This window comes from Emydura macquarii, unplaced genomic scaffold (assembly GCF_026122565.2).
Source record: "Emydura macquarii macquarii isolate MOO-44397 ecotype Brisbane River unplaced genomic scaffold, CSIRO-AGI_Emac_v2 contig_2975, whole genome shotgun sequence".
In the NCBI taxonomy this organism is placed as follows: domain Eukaryota; kingdom Metazoa; phylum Chordata; order Testudines; family Chelidae; genus Emydura; species Emydura macquarii.
This window is the reverse complement of record NW_027133112.1, coordinates 2,335,821-2,353,596: the sequence shown is the minus strand read 5'-3', so window position 1 is coordinate 2,353,596 and position 17,776 is coordinate 2,335,821. Positions and strand designations below refer to the sequence as shown.

The 17,776-nt window shown below is 42.6% G+C and overlaps 1 protein-coding gene across 11 annotated transcripts in view; it reads left to right on the top strand.

Moving 5' to 3' along the window:
- FHOD3 (formin homology 2 domain containing 3) overlaps positions 1 to 17,776 on the top strand; it is a 586,676-nt gene that overhangs the window by 397,165 nt on the left and 171,735 nt on the right. For all 11 annotated transcript variants that reach the window (XM_067569969.1, XM_067569968.1, XM_067569967.1 and 8 more), the window contains exons 8-10: positions 4,413 to 4,507; positions 10,728 to 10,871; positions 12,607 to 12,845. In XM_067569969.1, coding sequence (XP_067426070.1) covers positions 4,413 to 4,507; positions 10,728 to 10,871; positions 12,607 to 12,845 — 478 coding nt within the window. The remainder of the gene's footprint in view (positions 1 to 4,412; positions 4,508 to 10,727; positions 10,872 to 12,606; positions 12,846 to 17,776) is intronic.

Here is a 17,776-nt window from a genome sequence, read left to right as displayed (position 1 = left end):
TGGCGCTAACTAATTAAGTTCAATGCTGCTTTGAAAAAAAACCCTATTTTTCATTCTCATGCAAAGCAATGAGATATAACATAATTCTTTAACATGTGTACCACACATGATTAACAAAAAAAAAAAACCCTTAATAATTCAACCATGTTTCCAAGTGATCCCATCTGTGGTTTCTCTGCTAGAATACATCCATATGCAAACTGAAGCACAAAGCTCCATAGAAGCTGTTGGCTTAATAATGGATAAAAGCAGATCATCGATGAGCAGCTGTACAGTCGCTAGTACATACGGAGCACCCTCTTGCTTACACTCCTTCATTTTTTTCTGCTGTCTGTCCCCTGGAGTACAGGGGAACTCTCTCCTTTCAATTAAAGCACATTGGTATTGTGTATTGGGGGCTGGAAAGCGGTGTAGGAATTCTACAGTGCCTCCAGCTACTACTTTATCACAGGCATCTTTTTTTAATACAGCGTTTAAAGCATTATGTCTGAACTGAGCACGGTTACATCCTGTTTGTGCTTGTTGGTTCTGCTGCTTTGGCTGCTTATATCTGACTTGTAAGTGGCTTGTAATATCAGAATAGTCCATGTTTCCCTCCCTTATCAAGACAGAGTTAGATTTCAGGAGATTAATACTGATATTCCTAGGGTCGGGTGAAAGGATGTACATGCACATAATTAGCTTATTTTTAAAAAAAATAAGTATAAAAGGTGCAGAAATGTTTCCTAATGTACAGGTTGTCACCTGTTATTGCTTATGACTACTAGAGATACAAAAATAAACCTCCTTAAGTTGATGAATTCTCACACAAAAGTACCAGTCGCACCTTAGTCCTCACCTATGTTATTAGACATCTCCTGGGCTTTGCATGGACAGAAAATTATTCATGTTTCCTTGCATGGTTGTCATGTGATGTGGAGACTCTACATAAGGACTTGGCTGACCCCACCAAACAAAAATTTGAACAAGATTCATACACATGCCGTTTTAAGGAAAAGCCAAAAATAATCAGAGATTCGGGAAGTATCTAGATACACTATTTTGATATTCCATCTTTAATGTGTCCTTAATCATTTAGGACCTAATAGTTGTCGCTGTGCTTTACACCATCCATGGCCACCCTGAACGTAGTGGTAGCAATGTGGATGAAGCTCAAATGATCCTGCCCCGAAAACACAGCATTTCAGCTAAAGGAGAATCTGCAATAGCTGTTAGCAATAGGAAGCCTATGACATACAGGAGAGAAGTTGATTCCATTCAGTAGGAAGGCAGTGGTACGCATGCAGAGAAAGAAACCGCTACCGGTTCACTACAGTAAGCCTGATTTTTCTCTCTCAACAGTTTTACTACTGATACTGCAAGGAAGTCATAGTCTTGTGCTTATAATAGTGCCTATCTTTTATATAATTATTTTCATCAGTAGATCTCAAAGCACTTTACAGAGGAGGTCAATATCATTATTGCCTTTTTACAGATGGAGAAATTGGGGCATAGAGAGGTGAAGTGACTTGCCCAAAGTCGCCCAGTAGGCCAGTGGCAAAGCTGGAATAGAATGAGGTCTCATGAGTCCCAGTCCAGTGTCCTATCCAGTAGGCCACACTGCATCCCCTTATGTCACAGTCTGCTGTCAGAAAAAGTGTTGCCACAAATTCAGCATTATACTTTCATGGCATGATTGTATAAGAGGACGTGCTAGGCTCCTAGGGCGCTAGGGGAATACATTTGTTTACCCACATAGCATTGAGAATTAACAAATGTAGGTAGATAACAGTGGAAAAGAAAAAACGCAAACAGCTGACCATTAAATGAATTTAGTTTTTCGGTAGAAATAGGCCTGATCTGAAAAGTTTCAATCTCACTCCAGATTTGAACTTCTTCAAAGTTTGAAGGGGTCTGGCCATTAAAGTTAATGGCAAGCCATGGCTTTTGGACCTGGATACAAATTTCCCTAACATTTGGGAGTGTTCAGATCTGTGGTTTTGGTTTGAACTCATCTGTAGTCTGGGATGTTTGAAATCCTTCCACAATTTGAATATTCCTCTTCAAGGGAAGGTAGAAAGAATTAGGAAGAATGAAGAAGCAAGCATACAGCTTCATGTTTTTCAGGACTCCTAGATAGTTATCCTTGTCTTGCTGAAGCCTCTTGTGAGTTTAGAAGACATGCACACTTAAGAAGTGAAAGGAGATTAGCAGCCTCACAGGCAACCTCATGCTTTCTCTTTAATTGTGCAACTCAGGATTACAATGATAAAATAGATAGCTCTAGATGCAAAATGTCACATTCTTATCTGGTGTAAATCAAAGCAGCTCCATTGAGGTCACTAGAGCTACATCAGTTTACACCAGCTGAGTATCTGATCCAGAATTTTCACTTTACGAGTCGGGAAATGGCCTTTTTTAAACAACGACAGCCTATTGCATTTGAAAAGCAAGTACCACTGGACTGATTTGCCAATAACAGTGCCTGACTGACAGATTAAAATAAACACCCTGAAAGCTGCAAAGAAACAGAGATGTAGGCTAGCGAAGTTCGTGCTTTCATGGGTAAATGTGGATGTCATTTTTACATAGAAACAGGCAGGAGAATGTGGAATGATAAAATACCAAGATACTGCATTTAAAAAACAAAACAGAATTGTTCTAATCAAAGTGAGGACTGTCTGGCTACAGAATAAAAGGCATTTTTCCCCCAGAAAAACTTTCACTAACTCATAAACCAAGGATTAAATAATTAATTTGTCATGTTATTGCAGTTCACTACCCCTACAAATGGCATTGTTATAGATCAGAATAATATAATTTCCCCTTTTTGTTTCTCTCTCTCTCTCTCTCTCTCTCTCTCTCTCGTTTTCTTCCTTTTTTTTCATTAGAAACCACAGGAAGACATTTTTGTAGTGAGGATATCATTCCTGCCGATCATATATCTTATTTGAGCAGAGTGAATTTGTTCCATATGTCTATTGAACATGTGTTCCTTGCACAAAAATGTCTGTTTATGTAGAGAGGCAAATGAAGAGAAGGCTAGTGGAACTGGAAAAACTCATTATAGAATAGTGTTTTAATTCATGCATAAGAATTAATGCACAAGAAAAAATACTGAGCAGTTAGAATGTATCTCTGGCCTCTTTGTACCTTTGCCTACGATATGAAAGCTGCCGAAATCTTTCTTTTTTGTTTTGTTTGCAGTGAGAATTGGCGAATATTGGTATGAATAAAAATAGAGGGACTGAAAACAGGAAAATTTTGCTGTCTAAATGTTCATCTGTAAGGAGCTTTGCGCACTATAGACTACCATCACTTTGTGAATGGCACTCCCAATTAAGTCAATGGGTGATTTGTGTGCGTGTGGCAGGGTATACATTTGAATGCAGTATGAATGAGAGATTATTCGCAGGGTCATGATGATAACCCATGTGGTCTATGTGACAACCACAAAATGATTATTTGCTAGGCTACAGCATACTACCTTTGGGATCATTGATCAGCCAATGACAGCTTGCTCTGATGAAGAATGTGTTAAGTTTCATTATATGAGTGTACTGTCACTCCAAAGCCTGCGGGTAGAAGTATGGAGGTGGATTTCAGTGAAGATTGGTCTGAATTGTTTCACTGCAATTCAAAGAACACCCTCCAGCTTTGCTGCTCACATGCTGAATTAGTCTCTCCAAGTAAATAGTTGGTAGCTTTCTGATTTCCCTCCTGACACTCAGATTTACTTCAAACACCACAGTCTGAACTTTGGCCCTTCATTATCTGATTCAGTTTCCTTGATAGATCAATTTTGGTTCTTTCTTGAGTACATGTAGCACCTCAGGTTTAGCCAAATAAATGTGATTATTTCACAAAATTATCTCAGACATAAGACTTCAGTTTGACTCTACTAGCCATTTTCCTAAAGACCTATAAAATGTCTCTACTTGGAGCAATAGGCTATTAAGCCACCTTGCTTTTCATGGATTTTGTAATTATATGATTCAAAATACATGTAGAATAGAACACAGGTTTTGACCTTATTGAGTAAAATTGAGAGAATCACCTTTGACGTGTGTGGGTTGGAAGGGTGTAGAGGGGGTTATTAAAATAATTCAGGTAAAAATCATGACAAAAGATATATCACTCTTGCATTGATGCTTTTTATCCAAGAAGTATAAACTGGGATTAAATGTTATTGTCTTTATTGTCTAGATACAGGTACCTGTCCTAATACACTGTACAACTATAATATAATTAGAAACATAGGTGTAAATATTGATGCATCAAAGAACTATACAAATTATTTGTTCAGCAGTTTATCTAACCATTTGCTATTATGAAGCTGTGATACATACTGTCTGAATCTGTGATTGTTCTAGCGTATATGATGAGCTACTGCTTTTCATCCACTTTACCAAGGGTTTTTGTTTTACTCTTAGGAGCCAAGCCATGGTCCAACATCATGGAGATTCTGGAGGAAAAGGATGGGGTTGACACTGAGCTGCTGGTTTATGCAATGACCTTAGTTAACAAGGTTTGTTTTTACACATTAGTATCATTAGCAATATTAGCGCTCATTTATTTTCAGTTACATAAGGCTCAAAGGTGTTGTGGCCATTTTGCAGACATATAATAAGATCAGTCTTGTCCCAAGAATTTACAGTGCAAGCATTAATCAATCCACTCAAAGCCAAATTGGATTAACCTTAACTAGAGTACACTGCTTGTCATTTTAATACTGTGACTTTGGCTGCAATTCTACTCTATTTTTGTAAATGTAACATTAACAGCAGCAGATGCTATGGCGAGGGGCACTAAATACATCTTTGTATAAGTAAAATGAATATTCAAATGCTGTTTAATCTCAACACGCAACGGCCATAAAATTCAGAGTCGAGTCTTCTCTTTTCCATCCCTTAGAACACTACCAGATCTCCAGGTTAGTGAGGACAATGAGACATCATGGTAGCTGAAAGAGAAGTTAAGTCGCTTTTCAGATTAATTGGCTGGAGTGGTTGAAGGGCTGAGCAGTTGGGTAGAGGGGAGGGCTATGTCAGTGTGTTCACTGGATGTGAATGCTGTGGTGCCTTGGGGTTGTGTGAGGTTTAGGCAGATAGAAAGAGGGGTCTGGGTGTTCGACAGTCTGTGGTGTCTGGGACAGGGTTCTTTGGGGTGCTACAGAAGTTTTAGTATTAGATAAGCACAGAACATTAGATGAGGGTGGCAGTTTATGGATCAGTAAACTCATGAGCGGCTTTCTGAAGATTAGTTCACATCATTGGGCCAACCAGCCAGTATGAACATTTTATCATTTGTATAACACAAGCACCCAAAAGCCCCAACCAGGATCAGGACTCCATTTTGCAAACACATAGGGGGAGACAGTTCCTGTCTCAAAGAGCTCACAATTTAATTAGAAACAAGACTCAACAAATGAGTGTAACAAACCATAGGAGGCAGGGCGGACAAGCATAATGGTAATAAGATCCTGTGGTTACAAAGGCTAGCTTTGTGCACAATTTGATGGTTCCAGAACATATGATTTTTTTTTCTCCATGCACCAAGTATAATGAATTTAGCAGGTCTGAGTGCTAATGAAAGGATTTCTGTTTGAAAAGAAAAAAGGCAAAAAGGTGCCATGATTTTTGCTTTCCTATTTGTAGTTCTCAAAAGTTTTTTTTTACAAGTAGTTGTTCCACTGTAAAATCAAATGTTATCTAAAAAATGCACATGCACTAACAAGAGAAAACCAAAAGCCCATAAAAATGAGAAGCTAGTTAGCAAAAAAGTTCTTAAACTCTAAAGCAATCATCAGATGAATCAGATTTTAAAAACTGACCTTTTAAAGAATACAGAATGTATTTAGGAACCAAAATATCATAGTGCTTTATGGTTTTATTTAATAGGTCAGAGTGTTACTAACATTGTGACCTGTTAAATTCATTATATTTGTTCAAGTACCTCAGTTTGTCAGTTCTGGTCATAAATCAGGATACCAGTTTAGTCCTACTGCATAGTGTTTTCTGAAGCTCTTGTTCATGGCTACCGTAAATGCTTTTGTGGTAAAGTAGCTTCTCTTTTAATGCTTGGAATTGCCCTTGGAGACAGCTGATAGGACCAAATCCCTCAATAGCATCACTGATGTTTCATTTAAAGCAATCTGCTGGTCCTGTTGAAATCAGTGGCAAAACTCCCATCCACTTCAATAGGATAAGAAACCTTCTGAAAGGCATCTTCTCCTCTCAATTCACATATGCATGTAACTCCCATTAAAGCAGGAAAACGTACCCTCAGGAGTCTTTATTTCATGTCCTGCTGTGTTTTGTATTGGCTTCCCTCTTCCTGGGTGATATACCTTTTAATCTTGTCAGCCACTAGTGTTTGTTTTATTACTTCATCCCATACTGACTTTTTTCCCCTTAGTTGATTTCTGTAAGTCTGAGCTCATCATGCCTTCTTGTAACTTTTTTTAGGAGGGGAGTTCTTTAAAAAAAAATATTTCACGCATATAGGGAGCAAAACATATCTATGGATCAAGAAAGAGGAAAGGAATCCCATAAGCCAGGATCTAAATGTGTTTTGAACTATGGACATCTTAAACCTGAGCTATATGGTGATTTTTAAAGGGATTTTTACAGAGCTATAGAGACAACCACTAAGAGAGCATATCACAATACTGGTCATTTTCCCTGAAGAACAGATAATACAGGGAACTTTTTCAGATGGATTCAGGTTCACTAGGCCAAGAGTTGTCAAAATGTTCATAGTGTGGAGCATATCTTCCTGGAGAGATTGTCTTGAGGAAGCCCGCACTCCCCATTTGCAGGTGCACAGGACCTCCCTCCTGTTCATGATCACACAATAGACCTAAGACAGCTACAGAACTTCCTTACATGGAAAATCAATATTAGAAAAGGTTTTAATGTGTGTTTAGCTGTAATTTAGCAGGTCAAACCTAAGAAGGTTAGTACTATGTGATCAGCCAACTCTTCATGGGCCCATCAGCCACCAGCCTCTTGGAAAAAGCAAACTGACCAATAAATATTAGGGTATAATGCTCCCATGACCTCTCTGTCCCAACCCCAAAATGTCTGTATATCATACTTGGTTTTGGACAAAAGAAATGGGTTATGGTTGAAAGCCGGTGGCATGCATATAAGCATTCTGAAAAAGCATGCCTTTGATGGAGTGTCCATCTCACACAACAGGTTAATGTGGGGCAGAAGAAACCAATTAACTTTATAATCTATACCTGGAGGAGAGCCAGGGCTTGATAAACACTAATGGCTGATGAAGCAGAGCTGGGATAGGTGTATAAAGCCAGGAAGTGAGAGTAGGAAGATGCTGAAGGGAAGAGGTCTGCAATCACTCCCTAGAGGGAAGGAGAGTTGGCCAGGGACAAGGAAGAGATCTAGAGGGAGAGTAAGCCCTGGGATCCTATCCTGTACTAGGGAATAGTACAAAAGGCCTCAAGGGACGAAGTAGCCACAGGGAGCAGAGGAAGTTCCAGTGGTAAACCCAGAGATAGGCAAGGAGATACATAGACCAGGGGAACAGCAACAGGGTCTGAGATTGAGCAGATCCAGATTGCTAGTCACAGGGTCCCTGGGCTGAAGTAGCAGGCAGGCCTGGATCCCCCTACTAGCCACTGGCAAAATGGCACAAGCCCTAGAGTTGGAATAGAAGACTGCGTGAAATAGCATATGGATAGCTTGTCCATTGGGAGTTTGATACCCAGAAGGGGGGGAGGGCTATATAGTGACCTAGCCGGAGTCATAAAGAAAGAGAGCATCCCGAGTTGCAAAGAGAGAGAGTGTTGGGCGGTCACAATATGAGTAACCAGCGGCAGGGAGAGCCTAGATGGGAGGAGAGCTAATTCCCAAACCCAGCCACAAGGAGGTGCATTTGGGGCAAGTGGCTCTCTTCACATTGCCCCATAATTTTTAGCAAATAAGTATACAGAAGTGAAGGCCTACTTACTTAGCTACTGCTGTGCTGTTTGGAGGCTATCATCCTGTGTTAAGTGTCTGAAGCGGAGACCTGGGCTTTTACAGCAGTTGTCTTTGCTCTTACATGAGCTAGTTATCTTGAATTATCTGGGGTCTATTGTGAGGAATATATACTGTATGTTTATTTTAAAGCTACATTAGAATTAGCAGCTTCTCTTCTTATCTCCACTATCTGGATCAAGCCCCAGTTCAAGGAAGGACTGAAATATATGCATTATGTATTTTCGGTGCTATTAAGGATAGAACTTTAAACACATGCTTAAATTGTATTGACTTCAGTGGGTACTTCCTGACTCAAGACTTCAACTTGTAATCCTGACATTTCATTTGTGTGTGTTCATGCTGGACTTTGGGTGTGAGAATGAAAGTTTTATGGACTTCAGAACAAACATGATATTGACATCCGACAATTGTCCTGTTATGACTGAAGAAGATGTTGCTGTAAGAAAAATGAACTGTAATATGCACTTTCCCTGTGCCTGATTTTACTTTAAAGAAGTGGGGCTTTTGGTTGCAATATATTTCACTTACTCATTTGCTGTTCAAATTACTAAGGGCTTGTTTACACTTGAAATGCTACAGCAGCACAGCTGTAGCTGCGCTGCTATAGCACTTCAGCATAGACACTCATACGGCGACAGAGGGGTTCTCTATTGGTGTAATTAATCCAATTCTCTGAGAGGTGGTAGCTGGGTCGACGGAAGAGTTCTTCCATCAACCTAGCACTGTCTACACCAGTTTAACTATGTCCATGTCTACACTACAAAATTATGTTGACCTAACTTTCATTGGCATGCAGCCTCCGCCATGATTAAACTACATGTGTGAGTGCGCACACTTGGCTCCTTCTGTCAGTGGGGCGGGTCCTCACCAGGAGTGCTTGTATCGATTGTCAGTGAGGGGCATTGTGGAACAGCTCCTGAAAACCAGTAACAGTCGACGTAAGCAATGCAAGCTAATTACTTCGGCAGTGACTCTATGCCGCTCAGAGATATGATGTTACTAAATAGGTGTAGAGAGGAACTTACATTGGCGGGAGCCAAATGTAAGTGAAGACACTTCCACAGCTAGGATGACACAAGGCAGCTTACGTTGACCTATATAGTGTAGACCAGGCCTACGTCTCTCAAAGGTGTGGATTTTTCACACTCCTGAATGATGAAGCTGGGTCAGCTTAACGTCCGAGTATAGACCTGGCCTAAGAGACTAGATCTGTCACACTTACATTGGGTGACACCATGCTCTTCAAGTAGCTTGCATGATACTTGTAAAAAGGTACTACTCGGCATGAGTGGCAGAACTAGGCTTTTGAGCTTATTTAGGCCTGATTCTCACTTGCCCTGCACCATGTATAGTCATTAGTAAGAGTGTAAACTGAGGGCAGATCTACATTAGAAGCGCTACATCCACACAGCTGCACCGATGCAGTTGTACCTCTGTAGCGCGTCTGGTGAAGACACTATGTCCATCGGCATAATTACTCCATTTCCACTGACATAACACCAGTGTGGATAGCGCTTAGGTTGCTGTAACTTATGTTGCTCAAGGAGAGTCTTTTTCACACCCTGAGCTACTTAAGTTAGATCAACTTAAGCGGTAGTGTAAACCTTTCCTGAGTGTAAAATGCTGCCAAATCAAAATGCAATACTTTGCACTCACTTTGCAATTGTGTAAATGAAAGTCAGAAATACAGGGCAATAGAGAATCAGGTCCACTTCTGTTTAAACAAATCTCTCTCCAATAGCTCCCCTTACTTCATTCTTCCATTGAGTCATAATAATGGATTGATCACATGGCAGTTGTTTTCAATACTAGGCTGGGATGGCATATTGCAATACAAAGTGCGCTATTACTTCCCTGCACAGTAGCTGTGTGTGGCTGAATGATAGTATTGTGAATTCACCAGCAAAAGAAAGTCTACCCTGTGATAAGAAAAACTCTGTATCAAACACAGAAACAAATAGAAAAGGGAGTTCAAAAAGTTACTGTGGTGTAAATTATTTTTATATAAATATTTTTTATTTTCAAGTTAGTGAAAGAGTCTCTCTAATTTTAGTAGTAAATGTTTGTCCCACAATTATAAATGCTTTATATATGCTGGAACTCTCTTAATAAACCACTTTAGACAAGGTAGCACGCATCCCTTCAGTAGGATTTTAAAGAATGAGAAGGAAGGAAGGAACTGATATTTCTGCTATAGAGCAACTTGTACATTAAGAAAACTACTATTCCCTAAGGACTTGAAGACAGTAGGCACATGGCTGAGGATGATTCTTGCTGGCTGCGCATCAGTCAGTTGTGTGGCTCACCCTTCTCCTTAAGGCCAAAGAAACAGGAATCCATTTCCTTGCAGCTTGCCTTGCTCAGATAAATCTTTTTTATTTTTCTTTCTCTGTTTTTATTCCTATGCTTAATATCTTAATATTCGCTGCTCTTAAGTTCTGTAGTTAGGTAGAATGAGGGAAGGATTCAAATATATATATATTGAAAGACCCATATTTTCAGTAGTTTTGGATGAACTAGTAACATCGATTTGTTTTCCTGGTTATCTTTTTTTTTTTCCCATAAAGTTTTTTGTTAGACTCTGCTCCACTTGATGTTTTATTTTTCTAGCTGTCTCACTAATCTCACTCTTTGTTTCTTACTTAACCAGAATCACGTACATTGCCACTTACAAATGCTTGTAAAACTTTTTTAATTCTCTTCAAAACAAATCCATGTCAGTGTTTTTCCTTTGATTTTCAGACGCTGTCGGGGTTGCCAGATCAGGACTCTTTCTATGACGTGGTGGACTGTCTGGAAGAGCTAGGCATCGAAGCTATTTCACAGAGACACTTGAACAAGAAAGGAACAGACTTGGACTTAGTTGAGCAATTTAACATTTATGAGGTAACATAACATGCCCTGTTTTATGCATCTTACAGCTTGTGCAAACTTCAAAGCTGGGGGGAAAAATGTAACCTAGGTGAAACTTGGTTATCTATTTTATTTTAAAAGAAAAACATCTGGTTGCTGAAAGTGTTATACACATTCATATATGTGACCTACTCCAGTACATGACTACATGCAGTACAAATGCATTTCATACTAGACATACGTTATACGTCAAGGTAAAACAGCACATTTTACTAGCCTCTTTAGAGGCAGTTCTGCCTGCAGTTTAAACTCTTTCTCAGACTGCTAGTTACACATCAGACTCCCTAAGTCAGTAAAAGTTCTTTCCATGTGCAAAAGCATTCATTGCACACAAAAAATGTCCAGGCTAGATCAACTTCACATACATGGCTCTCTCCACAATTAATTGCCCACTGAGTCCTTGTTTACGAGTTTATACTGGATAAATTCCTACCCGACTTTCAGTGATTGGGTAATGACCGACTCCACATTCACCACCTAAGCATAAAATAACCACTTGTGAAATATTTATGTGCAAATATAGGATATTTGGTTTCTTAATGATTAGACACTTTTCAGACTTTGCTTTTTTTAGGCTGAAAGTAATATAAAGTGCATGTGAACTTATGTTATAGTGTGGTGTAATGAAATTACTGCCTCTAGTACTAAGTCCAGCCGCAGAGACATTGGGCCTGGTTCTCTTCTTTCTTATATCAGCTTTACCCCATGGTAACTCCATTGACTTTAGTGGAGTTTCTCCTCATTTAACTAGTGTTAGATGAGCCAGGCCAAACGTAGGTAGAGAGGGCCTAATGATCAATGATTGCATCACTGAATTTAGTCACATCAACTGAAAACTTGTGTGGCTAACTAGAGAATAAGGTCCAGAAACATCCTCTCTGATTTTTAAAATCCATCATGATATCAGTTGACAAAAGCAGGTTTTTTCAACTTTACTGAATAATAAAAACAGGTGAAGATATTAAGCTGGCAAGCAAGTCTGTTAATTTCTTTCTTGGATGAGCAGAAATCATAGCAATATTAGTAAAGCTCTGAAGTAGTGTACTGTGTATAATATCTCAATGGCCCTCATGTAACTACTTTCTAGAGAGGATGAAAATCTAGTGGCCAGACTGAGTTTCAAGAGATGAGGGTTTTGTTTATAGCTCTGTCCCAGACTTCCTGTGGGACTTTGGTAAATCACTTAACTTCTCTGTGGGTCAGTTTCCCCATCTATAAAGTGAGGGTTATATCTCATTACCTCCAGCGGTAGGGTGGGACTTCACAAGCCTTATGGTAAAATCCTGTCCCTTTTAAAGCTGATAAGAATTTTGCTAGTGATTCCAGTAGGACCAGGGTTTCTCTGAGGGATTTTCAAAGGCATTGAAGGGAATTAGGTGCCCAAATCCTACTGCAATACAATGGGAGCTAGACATCTAACTCCTTTAGACTTTGAAAATCTCAACTTAAATATTTACAAAGCTCTTGAAGATCTGCAGATGAAGGGGTATATGTAATCTAATAGTATGAATAGCAGCAATAAAATGAGTATTTAGCAGCTAAAGAGGAGTAACTGTAGTAATTATGAGAGTAAGAGTCAGTTATGCTGCGAACAATGACTTCATGGTTGGGGATGATGTGCAGCTACATATTAATTTTTCAAATATGAGTGAAAACACAGGAAATCTGGAGATAACATGTGAAAAGTCTCCCCTTTCATTCCTTTCAGATGACACTGAGACATGAGGATGGAGATGAGACGGCTGATCCTCCACCCAGTGGGCGCAAAGATAGAAGAAGGGCCAGTCTTGGCTCCAGTGAACGAAGGGGGTTAGAGCGCAGGAGAAGCCGCAGACATTCAGCCCAGAGTATCAAAAGCACTTTATCAGCTCCCGCAAGTCCCTGCAGTCAGTCGAGCCCAAGCTCCCTATTAGGCCATGGGCAGCGTATTGAAGATCTTAGTGAGAAGTAAGTGCTTGAGACAAGAAACATTCCTTTATTCCCATTACTGTGCCTTTCCATTATGTTCATTGCACATTATTGACTGTGATCATGCCAAACTTTTCAGTTATTTCATTTTCCCCCCCTTCATTCTTTCTTTATTCTGACTTTCACTAAATAGACAATCTAAGTAAAAAAGCAAAACACTACTGGAGGTTTAAAAGAAGAAAGATGACTTGGTTTGTCTATATTCACGTGCCTTTAAAATGCAAATGTTCTCCATGAATATCTGCCTATCAGTACAGTATTTCACTAATCTTCAGAAAAAACAAACCTTCAAAGTGATCTGTAAAATAAACAAATACATTCCTGAGTCTGTATTACCATTTGTCCCATAGGAATGGACATGAAAAGCATGAGATAGAACATTCATAGAGTGGGATTTTATCAACATTTATTGATGGAATTTCATCTATTGTAGTATATGGACAGAATTTCCATCTGATATATCCATATAATAGAATATTCAAATTCTACAGGGAGGTCCTGGTGAGATCATAAACGTCAAGATTTATTACACTTATGCAAAGTTATTGGTTGTGTGGTTGGAATGAAGTCATGTGAGACATTTACTTTTTATAATCAGTGCTCCAAAATATATATTCATATTTTCTTTCAAGGCTGAGCTGTCATTTTGAATGGATGTGATGTTTTGTTTAAGAATTAACAAGTGAGATGCAGTAATGACCAACTGGGAAGGAATCACTGGACCAGGAACAAGGCTAGTCATTCAACCTAGCTGGTCATTAGTGCTTGAGAAGTGCTCTGGACTGAGGTATTTATTGATATTATAAGACAAAAATGAAAATGGATAGATGTATGAATTTTCTTTATTGCCAGTGCCATTCCAGTTCAGTTGGACTGGGTTTTGTTAGAGAAAAGTGGGAGCTGCAGATAGTTAGCACCTCTGAAAAGCAGGCACAAAAGTATTTCAAGCTGGGAAACCAGAAACTGAAGTACATTAAATTAATGAAGACTTCTGAAAATGTTGACCTTAATGTTTGTGAAGTTCTTTGAGCATTTCTGATGGCATATACTATATACAATCCTAGAGCCTGAAAATTCTGCCTGTCATGTAGGACACTTCCTACCTTGCAGACTGAATTTCATTGAATAACAATGAATTCCTAATAGAAAGAAGCTTCCTGCAGAGTACATGAAATGTTTAGGCTCCAGGACTCTTAAGTAGTAGTGATATGTCATATACTGCATAGTGGTTTCTCAGCATACTGAATGTTTAATACTTTAGTCATCCTTCCATGTTTTCATTCGACATCTCATTCATGCTTGTTTTTGGCTGGGTCTATAGTGAATTTGAGCCTGAGAGCCTCGTGGCCTTACAGGCTGATGACAAGGATGACAGTGCATTTGAGACTGAACTTAATACATCTTCATTGTGAGTACAGCTGCAACTGGTGTGCATAGAACACTTCTTGCATTGTTTTAGGCTGTTTCATTACCTCTTGGTGTGGCTAGAATACATGCAGCAGATGTGATGAACTCCTTAGGGTGATGCATTTGGGTGAAAGAAATACATTGAATTTCAATTCTTTGACTCCACGATGATCCTGGATTGATTCTTCTGTTGTAATCAAAGACATGCAGACTCATTAAGTTCTTCTTCGAGTGCTTGCTCATGTCCATTCCACTATAGGTGTGTGCATGCCTCCATGCACAGCTACCAGAACATTTTTCCCCTTAGCAGATCCTGTAGGACTGGCTTTGGTGCCCCCTGGAGTCCCACACACATGCCGCGGTATATGAGATGCTGCCAGCCCTATGTCCCCTCAGTTCCTTCTTTCCGCCTGTGACGGTTACTGGAACTGCCTGCAAGCACTTAATTCCCCGTGTTTTGAACCTTAAGCAATGGTTTTGTGTGTGTGTTAATTAGTTAATTATATAATAACTGTTATAGTGGTAGTTGGAGACTTTGAGATAGTCTAGCTGAGACTTTACCAGGAGCAGGTATGCTCCGGTGTCATGGCTTCAAGCCATTTGCTACTGGCAGGAAGGCTTTCCCGCTAAGTGACCCCCACTGCCTGACGCATGGGGGGGAAGCCCTTTGTAAGGAGAGAACGGATCGATAAGGCTTTCAGACCTCCAGAAAATCCGCCTGAAAACCTGGCTCATGGAGCCCCCGAGCCAGCTCCGAACCAACCCGCTCCACTGTGGCAACCAGCGTGCCGTCAGTGCAGAGAACCTGACTCGGCACCATGAAGAGATGGAATCAGCGCTCGGAGCATGGATACTCCCCCGTGCCATTGAAGCAGGCAGGGTGGAGCACCAATCCGTACTGAGGTCAGATCACGGAGACCTGCTGCCGGAGCCAGCATCTCCAGCCAGAAGCCTCCCCTGACTCGGGGGCGTGGGGGAGCCCCTCAGCACCTACCAGCCCCGTTGACTTCGGTGCCATCGGGTAGCAAGAGCCTTGTTGGCCTTGCATATGCGACCGCCACCCATACCTCCACGAGAGAGAAGGGGCTGGCATTATGGGGGAAGCTTGCGTTGGGACCCCCTGAATGGCTCAGGAGATCCCTGGTATGGGGAGGAAGATGTCCTGCAGACCAGTTTCCTAGGGTAGAGCAGAAACGCTCCCCTAGAAGTTATCCCAGGTTGCGGTCGCCGGACCGACCTGCATCAAGGCGGAGAGCGAAGTCACCCGCCCAGCACCGATCTCGACCCCCTGGCACCGGGTGGGGTCCATCCCACTGCTCCAGCAACGAAGAGTTCACCTGTAAAGACGCAGTGCTGATCCCAGTCACCGGAGACAATCTTGGTTCCGAGGAATTCGCCAGGCGGTGCCAAACCCGGTTGCCGAAGACAGACTTGGCACCAAGGAGTTTGCCCCCCGCACCGAGGCAGCGCTGAACCCGGATGCTGGAGACGGACTTGGCACTGAGGCATTCACCCTGCACCAAGGCCATGCAGATCCCGGTCGCCAGAGTTTGACTCAGCGCCGAGATGCATGCAGAGCACAAAGTCCTCGGTACCGGGATGACTCTCGGGTCAGCCCCGCTCGCCAGCGTGTTGTCTGTACACCTGCTCCAGCCGCGGCACACACAACAAACCTGGTAGTCGAGGTCGTTGATGTCAAGGGGACGCTCTCTGGAGTGACAGTACTGCACAGTGAGAGCCTTTTGGGCAGCCCCAGCCGTGGTCTTTTGATGGTGCCTCAGTGTCCCCTTGGGGGACGTAGTACCTGGGGGAGCCACCACCAACGAAAGGTGCCAGAGTTCCAGGCGGATGGCCTCAGAGGCAATGGTCACCTCAATGGCTGTATAGAGGCCTAGGGGGTTTCCCCGGGGGGCGGGGATGGGACCACGGTCCGTCAGCCCCTCGGGGATGCAGTCTGTGCCTCAGGTACCGGGAAAGAGCTACCATTCACCCTCGGATGATGACTCGGCCCCATGGGTAGGGACTCCTGTGTGGACCTGTTGGCGGGAGGAGGTGCTGCGGCCTACAGAGCCCTTCCCCCTCCCCATCCCCCCCTCCTCCCCGCCAGATGAAGCAAGGTCCCAAGCCCTGGTTGATTCTAGGGCACACTGAGAACTGCTCAAGAGGTGGCCTCCACCTTGGGGCTGGAGGCAAAGGAGCAAAAGGGGCATCAGACAATCTTTAATGTGGTCTACAAAGGGGCGCTCAACATAGTGAGGGTCTAGTTGCAAACCCCCTCCTCTGTAGCCCGATGCCCAAATGAGCCGAGAAGAGTATTACACCCCAGCCAAGGGGTTTGACTACTGTTCACCACCCTGCCCAGGTCCCTGGTGGCGGTTGCCACCAACCACAGGGGTTGGCAGGGCAGCTGGGCGCTACTCCAGAGAACAAGGGCAATTGCAAGCCAGACTTGTTTGGAGAAAAAATTTATTCAATAGCACTGCCAACAAGTAGAAGGTGAGCCCTCAGGGGACTCAGTGAGCTGCTTTGCTGATGCTCTGCCCGGCAGCAGGTGCTGAACCTGTATACCATTGCAGAAGAGGGTACCACAGGAGCTAGAGCAGCACTCCAAGCATCCTCAGTTGCTGCTGATTCGGTGGGCAGAGCCATAAACCCTGCCATCAGCATGCCCAGAGGTTAGTGGCTGCAATCCTGGGCTGTCCCAAAAAGGTCCAGCAGCCCATCCGGGGCCCTTCCTTGGATGAGTCAGCCTTCTCTTTGGTTCGGATAGAGGCGAAGCTGCATGGTCTCAAGGACTCCAAGACCGCGCTCTATTCCCTGGGCCGCTACACGCCACAGACCTTTAGGTGTCAGGCAGGTCCTCAGAGACAGCATCAGCAGAGGTGTCAGCCAGGGCCGTCTCGCGACCTACGGGCAATGGGGCAGAGTCAGGGGGTCTAGGAGACACCATCAGCCCTGAGTGGCTCCTTAGACCCTCAGTAAGGATCCTCTCGGCAATAGGGCAATCGGAAAAGGCCCTTTCTGATGGAGAACGCAATGGCAGCACCCTAGCCTACACCCCCCTTCAGGTTCGTGTGAGCCAGAAGGCCTTCGGACCACTGGGTCCTTGATATAGTTCAGTGAGCTAGGGACCCTGGTCGTCTCCTCCCCCCACCCCTTCGACACCTCCCCGTCCCTCCCTTTCAGTGGCAATTCCACATCCAAGAGGTTGATGCTGCCTCAGCCCGCAGCAGCGGGAGAGGTCCCGGAGGCGATGGCAGAAGAGGTCCTACTCGAGGTAATTCCTCGTCCCCTTTAAAAAAAAAAAAAAAAAAAAAGGATTTAAGGACGGTGGCAGACCTACGTCTCACAAATACCGAACAAGGGACTCAAGTCTCACATGGTCCCCCCAGCTCCAGTAGTGGAAACAGGAGCCTGGTATGCCACCCTGGATGTCAGGGACGCACATCTTCAAAGCTTCTTTCACTTCGTAGGGGTTGGCTCCCTCTAATGTTTACAGCTTT